Source organism: Condylura cristata, unplaced genomic scaffold, assembly GCF_000260355.1.
Source record: "Condylura cristata isolate star-nosed mole 26May11 unplaced genomic scaffold, ConCri1.0 scaffold00011, whole genome shotgun sequence".
NCBI lineage: Eukaryota > Metazoa > Chordata > Mammalia > Eulipotyphla > Talpidae > Condylura > Condylura cristata.
In genome coordinates, this window is record NW_004567112.1 from 7,196,168 (window position 1) to 7,211,205 (window position 15,038).

General features: G+C 36.7%; 1 protein-coding gene across 3 annotated transcripts in view; it reads left to right on the forward strand.

Moving 5' to 3' along the window:
• The window catches only part of PDZD8 (PDZ domain containing 8), a 60,115-nt gene that overhangs the window by 11,464 nt on the left and 33,613 nt on the right, over positions 1–15,038 (forward strand). For 2 of the 3 annotated variants that reach the window (XM_012723842.1, XM_012723843.1), the window contains exon 2: positions 13,590–13,715. In XM_012723842.1, the coding sequence (XP_012579296.1) occupies positions 13,590–13,715 (126 nt within the window). Of the gene's footprint in view, positions 1–13,589; positions 13,716–15,038 lie in introns of those variants that run through there. The other variant, XM_012723845.1, reaches the window with a different exon arrangement.

Consider the following 15,038-nt stretch of genomic DNA (forward strand, 5'->3'; position numbering starts at 1 on the left):
AAGATTCACCAGAGACAGAGTGGGGAGCAGAACAGGCAGATAAACTGTAATACACTGCTGAAGGGAGCAGCTGGCAGGTCAGGAGAGTTATGCCACACCATGTGTTCAGCTCCCTGGAGGGGGATCGAACTTGTGCTGCATCAGCTTCAGAGAGCTTCATTGTGCTACCACGTAGAGCCCAAAACTATAGATCTTTTTTTGGGGACTGGGCAGGAAATGATTACAGGTTTTGTTTCCCAGAATTCTTGGACCATGGCATGTCTCTCGTTATTGTGGGACCTAGATTTGTGCCAGCACCCTCAAACAGAGGAATATTAATTTTTTTACAACGTACTGTGCCGTTCTGTGTACAATGCTATTGTTATTAAGCCAATCAATCCAATCAAATAATTATTGATTTTATATTGAATGTATATTTGGACAATGGCTATGCTTCTTGGGAACAGCCAAAAACAAACCATACTTCTTGGAAACGGCCATAAACAAACGAAAAGAATCCAGCAGGAACCAGCTATAGAATATCCTGACTTTTCAGGATTTTCTTCCATATCAGGACCTTGTCATACAATGTGGGTAGCATGGCTCTCGCCATGCTTATTTAAAATGAGTTAAATTACTTAAAATATTTGACTTATAGCCAGACTTCTGTGCTCTATACTTCATTGTTAATGACTTTACATAGTAGGGAAATGACTGTCTTAAGATGATTTCTTTCCACCATCCACCAGCCCTTAGAAGAGATTTCTCTTTACTCAGTAAATGTTTGATACCATCTTTGTGTGGAGTTCTATGCATTGCAGAGAACTATGTATGAGGAAATAAATAAAACAGCCCTTCATTCAAGTTTTTATTACATATTTTTTACATTATTCTTCATTTTGTACATTTTTTCATCTCAGTTGTAATCTCCATGGACTTCCCACCACCACTTCACCTATGTGCCATCACCATAGACCCATGTGCTCTTCCCACCCCAGTTTTAATTTTGTTCCCCTCTCTGCCCTGGTATAATGTCTCTGGTTTATAGTTGTTAGTTGAGGTTCTTTTTACTTTATTATAATTACTATATATATGTATACATATTTTTCCCCCAACCCCTTCCTGCTATGAGTGAAACTGGTATTTTTCTTTTTCTTTCTGGCTTATTTCACTAAGCATGGTCTTTTCCAGCTCCATCTATGTTGCCACAAATGACGAGTTCATCTTTTTGATTGCTGAGTAATATTCCATTATGTACATAATACTACATCTTCTTGATCCAGTCATCTACTTTTGGGCATTTGGGTTGATTCCACATCTTGCCTATTGTAAACAGAGCCACAATAAACATTGGGGTGCAGGTTTCCTTTTGAATTATTGCTTTTGTGTCCTTTAAAAAAAAGATAGTGAGAAATAATGTACTTGAAGTAAGATAATGGGTTACAATTTAGAATTTAAGAAACACTGTCATGACTGTGAGTTGTTACTATCTAACTCAATGATATTCAAAGTGTGGTTTGAATCTCCAAATCAAAAACTATTCTCATAATAATACAAAAATATTATTTCTCTTTTTCACTCTCATTCTCTAACAAATGAGCAATAGACTTTTCTCGGAATTACATGACATCTCCATTCTAACAACTAATAGAATGTGAGTTGTGTATCCCTAGATTTTAAAGTCTTAGCACTTTAAATTTCTAATGTAATAAATCAGTAGATACAACCCATATGAAAAAATGGTTTTTGGAGTCCTTAAACATTTTTTTTTTTGGTGGATTGGTGATCCTTTAAATAAAACACTTGGTAAATAACTGCTTGTCTAAACTAAAGTTGGTTTATTTCTACCATATGTATAACAGGTTTTTATTTTGCCTTATTTTCAGAGTAAACTTTAATGATAATAGTCATTAAATACATGCATTATTTTTATTTGTTTTATGCCCCTTGCTGTTTTAAAGGGCAAAGGGTGAGTAGATCCCTGGTAGCTTTGATTGTGCTATTCATTATATGAAAGTTACTGGAACTTCCTCCGTAGTTTCCTCATGTAAAATAAGACTTACAGTGCTATACATTGTTATGTCATGAGAATCAATATATGAAAGTGTGGCATAATTTACAGAAGTGTTGGAAATATGTAAAATTATTTTTATATTCCCTTAATACAAGTTACATGTTGGGGGACCTGGTAGAGAGGAATAGGAAGAGCTTAAATTTGAGGACAGTTCTTAAGGTTCATACAGTCAACTTTTGTGAATGTCAAGAATTTTTATTTAATTGATCCTAGGCTATGATAAGGGACCCTCACATTGTGAGTTGCGATAAAATAATAAGATACGAGATTTACCAGACACTGTCAAGAGAATTGCTTTGGTTCCCAGAGCAACTCATCTCATTTGATACTTTATCTCTCTAGTGCATGGGATATCAATTAACATTGACTCACCTTTGAGTCACCAGCTATTGAGTTCTATTATGAGAGAACTCTATTACCACTCTTGATCAGCAGGTACATAATACCACTTTAGAAAATTATGAGCCATTTTGGATAAAAATTGGCATTTCTTGTTAGAAAGATAGTATGGGATCAGTATGGGCCAGTAATAGTATTTGTTACTCTTGTTCTTACTGCTTTCAAGGAGTACTTTTTTCTCCTTAAGAGTTCAGAAGTTAGGGCTCTCCTTGGTGGCGCAGGAGAGTAAAGCACAGCACTAAGAAGCTAAAGCCACTTCAGCAAGAGTTTGATCTCTGACCCAGGTGATTCACATGGCGCTGCAGCCCTCTCCTGACCCACAGGCTGCTCCCCGCAGCAATGTATTTTGTCAGTCTACCTGTTCTGCTCCCCACTCTGTCTCTGGTGAAGCCTCTCACTGCCCCTGCACCTCTGGGTGTACCCCAGTTCCATATGCATAAATAAATAAGTCTTTTTAAAAAAAGTTCAGAAATTAAAATCATTTTCCCAAGTATGGACTGTACCAGTATTGTACCAAGAAATTCTGTAAATGGAACAGTTCTCCATGGGTTTTCTAAGTCAGTTTATGTTCAGTTTAATATAAACCTTAGTTACAAAGCTTAGTGACACAGGTAGAAAGATGATACGTAGTAAGATAGGAAAGCATACTGGTTATTGTTAATTTGTTCCCTTGCACTTGCAAATTGATATACTTACAAAGGTCCTCCCCCCTTTCCCCCCCCCCGCCTTTTTTGTTTTTTAATTACTAGTATAGTGACTGAAATTATGGTCCTGTGTACTTTGAAGTTGAAGGCAGCAACTAGGCATCAGTTTAAACATCATCATGGCGAATGCTGATTCCTGAAAGGAAAGGAACAGGAAAAGGAAAGTTTGCTGACTGACAGGTTTCTAGGAATCTTGCTTAATAGAGATAAATAGAAAGTTTGGGAGGAAATAATTGTAGAATATCTCACTGTACTAAATAATGTGAAATATTAAATTCTTACAGTAAACTTATATGAGATGTGCTAATTATTCCTTGTATAGATGAAGGAACAGAGGCTTTCAACATTGAAGAGACTCTCCCCAAGTCCCAAAAGCTAGTAAGTGTTAAGAGCCAATGTTCAAAACTAAGTACTGACTTTAAAACCTTTGCGCTTAACCCTGCCTATTATCCAAAAGAAACTGAAAAGTGAGGAAGAAATAATAAGCTATCTGTGAGAAAAATAGGAATGATGGGTATTGTGAATGGGTGTGGGATGCAGACTTGAAGGTTGAGAGTCAATAGTAATACACAGCTGTTGTATAATCTATGGAAGAACAGGGAGAGAAATGAAAGGGAAACAAAGGGAACCGAATTTATTGAGCTTCTGTTTTGGGCCAGTACGATAACTATATATTTTCTACCTATGGAGTCCTCGCAGTAATACCGTAATAGTGAACATACGTAAATATACGTTCAAAAGGTTGAATGAATTATTCAGATGAAACCTGTGTATCTTGAGAGAGATGTTCAAGCCTTATACCACATCCAATGTATTATTTAGGAAAAGGGAATTAATTTCCCTTTTCATATTATAAAAAAATTATATAAAGGTTTTATTATAAAAAAACATTCAAGCATAGTTCAAAGGTAGAAAAAATAGTTGAATCTCTATGTATTTGTCATTCAAGTTTAACTCATGTCCAGTCCTGTTTTATTTTTGACCTCACCTGACTTCCACAATCTCAAGAATTATTTTGAAACAAACTCCATATCTTTCATTCACAAATATTAAGCATGTATACCTAAAATGTAAGAACTTCTATTTTCATTATCCCCAAAGCAGATTTTATAATAATGTCTACTATCATTAAATATCCAGTTAATGTTCAAATTTTCCTGATTCTGTATACTTTTTTCAGCATAGACTTTAGTTTGTTTTATATAGTAGTGATCGTCTGTATTCAGTAATGTATTCTGATTTCCCACCTCTCTTTGATGTAAGCATTTCCTTGCATTTTATTTCAACTTTGTAAGTTGTATTAGAGTAGATGTTTTTCTCTATCTTCTCAAGACCTTAAGACTACTATAGTTTTAGAAAAAACACATGCACCTTATAGCTAAAATTTTTTTTAAATTACAATTGTTAAAATAGAGCACATATATGAAAGATTTATGAAATTTCTTTCAGAAACTTGAAAAACTCTGGAAAAATCCAAGTATTATAATTAAAAGTCAAACAGCATTTCATATCTTTTTACACAGCTTCTTAATTTCAGTGGAAACATATTAAATTTAAGCTGAATGTTAATAGCGAGTTATATTTATTGTTTGCTGGCATGCTGCTAAATGTTTTTTATTAGTTCATGTACTTTTTTAAACAGGACTGTGAGATAGGTGTAACTATTATCGTCCTTTTGCATACGAGAAAACTGAACTTCAAAGTCATAGAGTTTGTTCACTCAGGTCATATTGCTGGGAAGTAACAGAATGGATTATAAACCCAGCTGTCTGACTTCAGAGTCTGCTCTTAATAATCAGCATTCTCTATTACCTCTAATGTATGTTAATTTTCCCTAGGCAAATTACAATTTAGTTTGAAATGGGGTTTGTATAGGAAGAGAGACAGATAGACACATAAACAGGGTGATTAGTGGCATAAAAGAAGTGTATATAAAACTGTCTGGGAGGGGCAGGCAGAAAGGAGGTGACTTTGAAGTAGATGAAGTAGAATTTGAAGTGAAAAAAGACCTGCCAAATGAGGCTAGAGGGATCAGTGTGATCACTGGCATTCTCGCAGAAGAAATATGGTGGTGCTAACTTTGTAAATGTGGAGGAGCTTAGTGTATGAATTTTCTTTTTTAATATAATATCAACTGAATCATCTAAGTAAAATTTTATATTTAGGTTCATAGTTTATAAACACAAAATAAATTACACTTGTATTTTGTTTTCTTTCGAGATTACAGGTAGTTCTGTACTAATGTATCATTCTGTTCATAATATGTGTAACATAAAAGTTAGAGCTAATTGAGGCTTTGTAAATTATATTTTTTAAAAAGCAGCAGGGGAACACATCATTTAAAGAAATACTGAGGTACCTCTGGACAACAATAAATGAGGAAACATTTTAAAAATCATATTTCCCACTTTATCTGGTTTAGTTTTATATTAATCTTAAGAGAAATTGGATTATACTTTGTTTGCTGGTTGTTAGTGTGAGACAGCCAAGACTGTTAGACTGATAGGCAAAAACGATACAAAACTCTTAGTTGCCTGTTAATAGCTACTCTTCTGCTCTCGTGGGCATGATAGAGTGCTGTTTGTATTCCTGAACCTGAAATAAAACTGTGGGCTCTTCAGTGTCTTAACTTTGGCCTGTTTTCCCAAGTAAACATATTTGTTGATAAAGGAGATGGCATTGAGCTGTTAAAGATAGTTTAGTGTTAAAACATAGGAAGATGGAATGGAATTACAGAGAATAGGAGATGGCAGAACAGAATGAGATATGGTAATTGATTATTTTAAGGACACAATTAAGGAAGTCAGTTTCATAATACTTGAGCATAGAGACATAAAGAAAACGAGGATTTATATGCCTATTACATTTCAAAAATTCTACTACATGTGAAGTCTAGATCTTTGTAATAGTCCCTATAAGGTAACTTTCTACTAAAGAAGTGAAAAGATAGGGGCTTTGCTTTTGGTTAAAAGTATTCTTTTTTTTTTATAACAGTTTATTTTTACATCATTTTGTACATTTTTTTTTCCATCTCAATTGTAATCCCCACAGGTTTCCCATCACCAAGTCACCCGTGTGCCATCACCATAATCCCATGCACTTCCCTCCCCACCCCCCCCAAAAGTATTCTTTTTAAGAAGAGTAAACCTAACTTCAGAAATCACATTCTAAGTAATCAAGGAAAACTTGAACTAGAGCAATGATATAACACAGAACAGTAGAAGGAACATTTTATTTTAGCAATATGATAAAGGTGGAATGCAGATGAAACTGGTTGTGAGAAGGTAGAAGTAAAACATAACAGGTTTGCAGTTGTCTAAAATGTGTGATGCCAATATGAGAAAGCAGGAGAGGAGTCACTTTTAAGCAAAGGTGTGCAGTTTACATAGGTGTCAATACATGGAGCTTGTAGAAGCTGTAGAGCAAATAACTTCGCTAAGGAAAGTGTAGGACAAGAAGTAAACAGAAAGAGAATCCAAATTGTTTTAATGTACAGAACAAACTTATAATTCTTCATTATGGAAAATTGCAAGCTTAATCCAGAGAGAACAGTTCAGTGAGCCCCCAATATTCATAGCTAGGCAGTTGTTAACATGAGTTCACTTTGGACATCTATTCCCAAATTCCACTCCCCTCATTATTTTGAAACAAATCTCTGGGAATTGGGACTATCATTTATAGTTGTATGATTTTGCATTCTTTTCATTCCCTCCTTGAGTCTCCTCCAACCCTCTGCCCAAATATTTCTAGAGATAGAAGATACATAGTACATTGAAACAACTGTGTGTGTATGTGGGGAGAGGGAGGTGTCACTAGGGAGGGAGAGAGGGGTTAGACTATTTCTAATTGTTAGAAAATTTTCCCCTTTATTCAGCTGAAAACTCCCAGCAGATTTATTATCAGGCAAGGAAATAAATGCATGTTGAATCAAGAATAGATTTAGACCTCAGAATATTTTTATATTGGGTTTATAGGAAACCCTTTTCTCTAAAGACCACAGTGTTTGCAAACAGTTTTACTTCTGCCATGTGATGGAGCTGTCACCAGCTGGCTTTCAGGGTGTTTTAGAGCTGTCTTGGAGAAACATCTTAGAGCAAAAACATATTTTAAAAGTTAAAAAAGATTCTCTCTGATCCACACATGAGAAGAAGGCTTGGATTCTCTTGTAGGTACAAAATTTAAATATACATTTTTAAAATGTTAGCAAAGTAATACACTTTAAAATTAAACATGCTTTTTCTTCTAAGCTCTTATTAAAATATAACTCATCACTTAAAAAGTGTACTAATCAGGGCCCTCCCTGGTGGCGCAGCGGGTTAAAGCGCAGCACTAAGAAGCTAAAGCCACTTCCGCATGAGTTCAATCCCCACCTGCTCCGGAGGTGACCACATGGCGCGGCAGACCTCTCCTGACCCGCCCGCTGCTCCCCTCAGCAGTGTACTTCGTCAGTCTGCCTGTTCTGCTCCCCACTCTGTCTCTGGTGAATCCTCTCACCCTCTGCATCTCTGGCCTGTACCCCAGTTCTGTACAAATAAATAAATCTTTAAAAAAAAAAAAAGTGTACTAATCAGAAAAATTAAGTGATTTTTTTTTTACAAAGTGAACAGAACAGCATTCAGGAAAAGCAATAGAATATTAGCAGCAACCAGGAAGTCCCTCATATGTCTCCTAGTTACTAATCCTCCTTGCTGTGTCTAACAGTGATTACTATCCTGACTTTAATACTGCTTTTTGTTTTGATACCTCTTTTTTGAGTTTTATGTGATTGAACCATACAGTGTGTGCTAGTTTCTTTGGCTCAATGTATGCTACTGAGATTAATACATGTTATTGTATATAGATATAGTATGTTCTACTTCATTATAGATTTCTCTATTCTAAATTTTCTTATCACTGAAGTCATGTAATTTGTGACTTTGTTGTTTAGGCAGCTTTTTTTTTTATATAGTCTTTCTGTTCCTTGTGAAGGTTTCACTTCGTTTGAGGCTGTTTTTCATTTTCTTTGACTTGCTTAACTGCTGTTGCTGTCTAACTGATTATTTTCTTCTATCTGTTCACATCTGCTGTTGAGATGTGAGTTTTTTATTTCACTTACTACTGTGTTTTTCAATGGCAGCATTCCCACTTTGTCCTTTTAAAGATAATTTTATGTTTGCTATATGTTACAATGCCTCTTTTTAATTATGCTTTTAAAAAAAATTGTGAACAGTGTCCTCCCTGAGGGCACAAGGTGGCGCCAGGGGTTCAAGCTTAGCACTGTGAAGCTATCTGCAGCCACTGACTGCAGCTTAAGTTTGACCACCCCCCACCCCCACCCCGCCAGGGAGCAGCAGACCTCTTCTATCTCGCCCACTGCTTCCCTCAGTGTATTTCAGTTGATCTTCCTGTTTTGTTCCCCACTTGGTCTCTGATGAATCCTCTCACCCCCTGCACCTATGGTCTATACCTCAGTTCTTTAAAAAAAAAAAAAACTCTGTGGACATACTTGTAACGGAGTAAAAACCCAAAATTCAACTGAGTTAATTTGAAAGATATTATGACTTTATTTGGTGATTCATAAATTGGGCAGCAGATAGAAAGGAACTCAGAGAGACTGTATAAAGTAAAAGACTTTTATAGGCAGGAGGAGGTTGGAAATTAACAAAAAGTGTATTGGTGGTAGTAAGGTCACTTTCCTTGAGAAGGCAGATTACTTCTGTGCTGATTAAATAATTCCTGATTGCCTGGCTTTATTAAGACCCTATTTCCAGAAGGAATGGAAACTGTAAGTCTTTATTTGTTGAAGTGGATCTTAGCATAAGTCACTCTGTTTGGGGCCTATTGTCTTGTTTTTAACAAAGGCTTTTTTGAAGTCTGTTTAATCCCATATCTGGTCACATTCTTTGGCAGATTATGTTGCCTGCGTTCTGAATTACACATTTCTGCTTTTTAATGTGTTTTTGTTTGTATTGCCATAACCTAGAGCCAAAAAAATAGTGTTTTTTTACCATAATTTTTTTGTTGTTAATTAGATATTGCAAATAATAGCAACTCTAGGTACTCCTTCTCTTAAGACTTATTTGCTTGTTTTTTTAGCCCCTATTTGTGTTCTGTCTCTGATATTGGGCCTGTGTTTTCAGTAGTGCCCCTGAGCATAAATTGTTGTACACACCAACACACTCAAACTGTAGCTCCTCTAAAGGAATAGTTTCCTGGGTAAATATTTATTTGTCTGCCCTTATATTTCTCCCAGCTGTCTTATTTCTGGTTGTTTCCCGCAAACTAGGCAGCCTCTGCTTTAGGCTACCTTCATTGCGTTCATTGATCTCCTGCCATTGTCTTTTATCATGACCTCCATTGCTCTTGAGAGTGCCATTAAGTTTGAACTTCTTATATTTTCTTATAAGTGAAACTGGTTCCTTTGGGAAGAGATTAGGCATTTAATCTGCCTTATAACAGCCTTCTTTCACAGCAAAATATCTCAGCCAGGACTCTGGAGCTAGGGTAGAGGTGGGGACAGTGGTAGATGTCTCTGTAAGAGTGACATCTCCTCTCTAGGAACTGGATGGGAGGTAGATGGAGTTCAGCTAGGGAATGACCACAACCTGAGGACCTCTTGGCTTGCCTCTTGCCATGGCAAGAGCTACCACCTATGAGGGAAGGCAAGAGCAGTTAGAAACCCAGCATCTCAGAGCGCCATACCCAAGGTAGAATCTCCATTCCTTGAGTGGGGGCTGGGTCAAAGAAAGGAGTGCCCACCCTTGGCCACACTTGCCTGGAACTGGCATAGGAGTAGGTAACTGAGGGCTGAATGAGAAATACTGATGTCCTGCTTCTCTAGGAAGAGAGGCAACCTATGTTTTGGGCAGCAGCCTGAAGCCCTGCTTAACTTGTGTGAGACAACCTTGGTTCAAACACCAGGGGCTCTCATCATCTTACCAAACTTTTATAGATTCTCTTGGAGTTTTTTCATTTGCTGTTTGCCATTAGGACTGTTTCAAGAGGCTTTGTTTCTGTTTATTTGTTTGTTTTGTTTGTTTGTTTGTTTTGCTTTGCTTTGCTAAAACCCATGACCAAAAAATGTTTTGCTTTTTAAAACAGTTTCACAGAACAGGTCAGTAGAGCTCCTCTTGCTATCATCTAGAAGAAGTTAATCTTTCTGAGCTGGTTTTCTACAGAAGGAAGTACAAGAAATTTGTTTGAGAAGGCTGAATTTCTAGGAACCTGATTGAGAAACAGTGAAAGGTTAACAGGAGATACTGCAGGGCCTAATCTGCAGTTTCAGTCACCTGCGCTCAGCTGCTACAAACAATAAGATCTTTTGGGAGGGACAGAGAGAGAAAGACCACATTTATATAACTTTTATATAGCATATTATAATTGTTCTATATTATTTATTGTTAATCTCATACATTTATAAATTGAACCTTACCATTTTCTGTCATCTTAGACCCTGTGGGCCTACAGGGTTAGGATTTCTCAAAGTTGGCTGGAAGGTAGTGGTCCAAGGCCATTTTTGCTGACCATAAGCACGGTTTCTGGAACCAGAGAGAGCATGCAGCTCATCTTAAAATTGAAAGTGTTTATTATGCTCAAGATGAAATTGAATTCTGTCTACAGAAGAGATGTGCTTATTTGTACAAAAATAACACAGTGACTCCTAGTGGCAAATGAAATAAAATTAGAGTAATCTGGGGAAAGATAACATGAGCCCCTGGAAGCAGTGGCGTGGTTCACACAAAATTCCGAAGCAACCTTCCTCCTGAGGTCATGGGACTCAATCTATTTGCTACTACCTCCCTTAAGGATTTAAACTTAGATTGAAAAGCCAATAAATAAAAGTAGATTTGCCCGTTTGTATTTGATAAAAATATGTTTTGTCTCAACTTCTGTGACCGGCCACAAGAAAGGAAGGCGGGAGGCAGAAAGGCTGAGCAAGCAGAGTTTATTGCTCCCGGACAGCAGCTGAGACAGCCCCTAGAGTGGGGTCCACAGCTACTGCCAACTCAATAAGGGGGAAGGGTCCCTTATATAGATTCCAGGTTCACATTCCAAAGGGGTAACTCATCACTGTGCCCCCTGATGCTAGGCCCAGTTCCTCCCACCTGTATCTCCCGGGATGCTAGGCCCAGTTAATTATCAAACCTGGATGTGAGGCCCAGTTCGTTATCACCTTCAGCTAGTCCCACCCCGGATGCAAGGTCAGTTTATTACCACGTTATTAAGCTTGGATGGAAGGCTCAATTCTTTACTGCCCTAATTCAGTCCTTATCAGTAAATCTTTGGTCACTCCCAACAAAATATATAAACTTATCATAGGTAGCTATGTGTAGAAGAAACAGTTTTGTATGTAGAACTCAGTGTTAATTTTGGGCTCCCCACAGTTAAGAGGGACTGCTGTAAATGCTAATGAATTCTAGGAAGCAGGATGCCATAGGATGGAAAGATTAAAGAATCTATACAGTGTTATGTTTTCAATTAAGTGGAATACATTTTTCTGATCTTAATGTATTTCTGCACGTAAATACTTTTCGTACACCCCTGCCCCTCCCTCAAGAGAGCATTAATAAATCCAAATTGACTACTACATAGAACATTGACGTTATACTCCTGAGGTTTCTTTCTTGTTTTTTTTTTTTATTATTGAATTTAAACTTATGTTTGCCAAGAATAGTTGAGCAGTTGTATTTAGCAAACTTGTAGTGTCATTCAAAGTTGCTAGTGTATATACCAATATTTGTATTATTTTATAGAGTAGTAGAGGTATATGTTTTTAGGAGCCACAGTCCTGAGTGTTAAAAAATAACTGAGCTGTTGCATTATACTAACACCACAGTTTTAATTTCCAGTTTTCCTTTCATAAGTTTGACATGGATGTGTTTGAGTCAAATGACTTGAAATGCGAATTAAGAAACTCAAGGGAGTTTTCTCTCTTCCATCTAATTCAGAAGCAGGAGAAAATGAAGCACAAGTCATTTGCAATGAACAGTGTCTTTGTACTGCTAGTGCCTCCCTTCTTTTAATCACATTAATTGGGAACCTGGCAAACAGTATAATCTTCGTGCCCCCCCGCCCACTGTCTTATAGTACAAATTGTTGTGAACTGTTAACATTTCCTAAATATTTCATTCTTTGTATTGAGTTTTTATAAACCAGCTCAACACACACTTGAATTCTGATGTGTGTCAGGAGTACAGACAACTGTGAGCCCAGATAACATTTGAGATTTCAGGGCATAAATATACAACAATCAAAGTGCAGTAGAAGAATGAAAGCTGAGCAGCTGGTGATCTGTTATGACCAAGGACCTGTTAAAACCAGTTTTGGAAAGCGAGTCAGCTTTGGGTAAGCTTTGAGAGATAGAAAGGTGTAGGGAAGACCTGCTGAAAGCAAGAATGTGCATTTGTAACTTCTGAGTACAACTTCCTAAGGTGGAAGTTTCTAACAAGAAAAATACTATTGGAAGGATTAATTGTGGTGGACCTTGAATGTGAAACTAAGAACTCTTAACTGTTTTTGTGTACTTAGTGGGAAACCATTACAGCTTTTTGAGCAGACAAATGTCATCTCTAGTGACAATGTGTAGGGTGAATTGAAAATTTTTATAGACCCTCAAGCTCAGTTTTCTCTCATTTTCTTTGTCTTTTGTTTAATGGAAGAATATGAATTGTGTTTCAAAGTAAAGCTTTCTAATGCCTGCAGTTTATAACTCAGCACAAGCTTCTCCATAAAAATCAGGATGTTAAGGAGGAGCACATAAAGCGCTGAATAATTCATTGGTAACCTCAGGGTTAGGTAGTTTGGCTTCAGTGGGGTTAGCTCAGCTTGAATTCTGGTTTTGTCACTCTGTATAATAATTGAACAAACTTTTTAACCTTTCTAAGTTTCACTCTTCATCTAGTAAAAAGAACTAGTAATTAATATACTCCCTCTCAGGATTGTGAGGACAAGATAAAGCTCTTTGCATACTGCGTGGCAAATAGTAGACAGATCTGAGGGACACCTTTGCTAGTGTTAACTGTTGTTGTTATTGTTGCTTTAATGATATTGTTGTCATTATCTGTAGTGATCACTACCAATTATATGTCTATAGGAAACAGTGTAATCTGAATTTTGATCTTCTTGCACTTAAATAATGCTCTTTCCACCTATCCATAAAGACTCTCTCAATTTCCCTACCCAAGCTTCAGGGCATACTGGTGACCTCTGGATTTTCCTTCTGTTTTAAGTGCCCTGCCATGTCAATAAGAACATGCCAAAAGACCAGGAGGTTGGGTGCCATGAAAAGTACCTGTGTTGCCATTAATGAAGGAATAATAACAGGTTTAATTTTGTGGGGCGCATACAGTCTTAGGTGTTGGTTTTCTTTTATGCTTTCCTGCAAGTAAGTTTTGTTATGATGCTTTAAATTGTGCCTTTTATTCAGAAATTTAGACTTATCTTTACTTTTGTAGGTTCAAGCCATTTTTTCCATTCCAAACCTCACAAGGATTTGAAGATGATGATGAAGAGCATATCCATATACAGCAGTGGGCACTTACTGAAGGCCGCCTTAAAGTCACATTGTTAGAGTGTAGCAGGTATGTAAGTTCCTTGCTAATATCATTAGTGCATTATGAGGAAAAATTATAGTGTTGATGTATTTATTCTCCTTTTATGTTAGTTTATGTTGTGTTATCTGTAAGTTCTTTAATCCTTAATTTCATTAAATAGTTCTTTTCAGCATGCAAAAAATATAAACCATACTTTAGAGAGCACTCGAATGGGGTTGCTGAAGTGGGCTACTAGAATTATTTATTCTGTAGTAACTCCCAAATTTTTTATAAGCACCATGTTCTGCTGACATGTTTCTAAATTACTGCCTATCCAAAAACTGTAGCATAATAGTTTTGAGAAATATTCATGATTGGGGATACTCTGGAAAACTACAAAACTTGATTTGGAAACTCATAGGTTCATGAATTTTTTGCTTGGCATATTCCAGAAAAGTCTTACTTCTTTGTTTTAGTGTCCCTAATGTAATTATGGGTTAACTTTATGTCAGTTGTACCTGATGATTTAACCACTAGCTATTGGTGTCACCTGTGTGCACCATTATCTTGCTGTATCTGAGATCCTACTCACTTAAAGTCTTGCTATCAGCCTTGAGTCAAAGACTGAATGAAAGTGTTGAGAAGTATAGTTAGGCATTACTTAGGTCATGTTGAATTGAAATAAATAATATAAACAAAAGTATTAAAATTTATGGAGCATTTGTATACTACTTTTTTTGTTTCTTAGTTCAGTTTTTTTTTATTATTATTATAGTTTATTTTTACATTACTTTGTGCCTTTTTCCATCTCAGTTGTAATCTCTGTGGACTTCCCATCACTACTTTACCCATGTGCCATCACCATAGTCCTGTGCACTCCCCCACCCCCATTTTTTATCCTATTCTCCACTCCATCCCCATAAAATATCTTCAGTATATAGTTCATTATTATTACTTTCCCTTACTGGTCCTTTATGCTCCTGCTATAAGTGAAGCCATCCGGTATCTTTCTTTTTTTTATCTGGCTTATTTCACTAAGCATGATCCCTTCCAGCTCCATCCATGTTGCTGCAAAAGGCATGTGTTTGTCTTTCTTGGTCACTGAGTAATATTCCATTGTGTATATGTACCACATCTTTTTAATCCAGTCATCTCCTTTTGGGCATTTGGGTTGATTCCATATCTTTCCAATTATAAATAAAGCAGCAATAAATATGGGGGTGCAGGTGTGTTTTTGAATCGTTGTTTTTGTGTCTTTTGGGTAGTATATCCTACATTTTTTTTTTTTAAAGATTTATTTATTTGTGCATACAGAATTGGGATACAGGCCAGAGGCTCGGGGGCGGCGAGAGGCTTCACCAGAGACAGAGC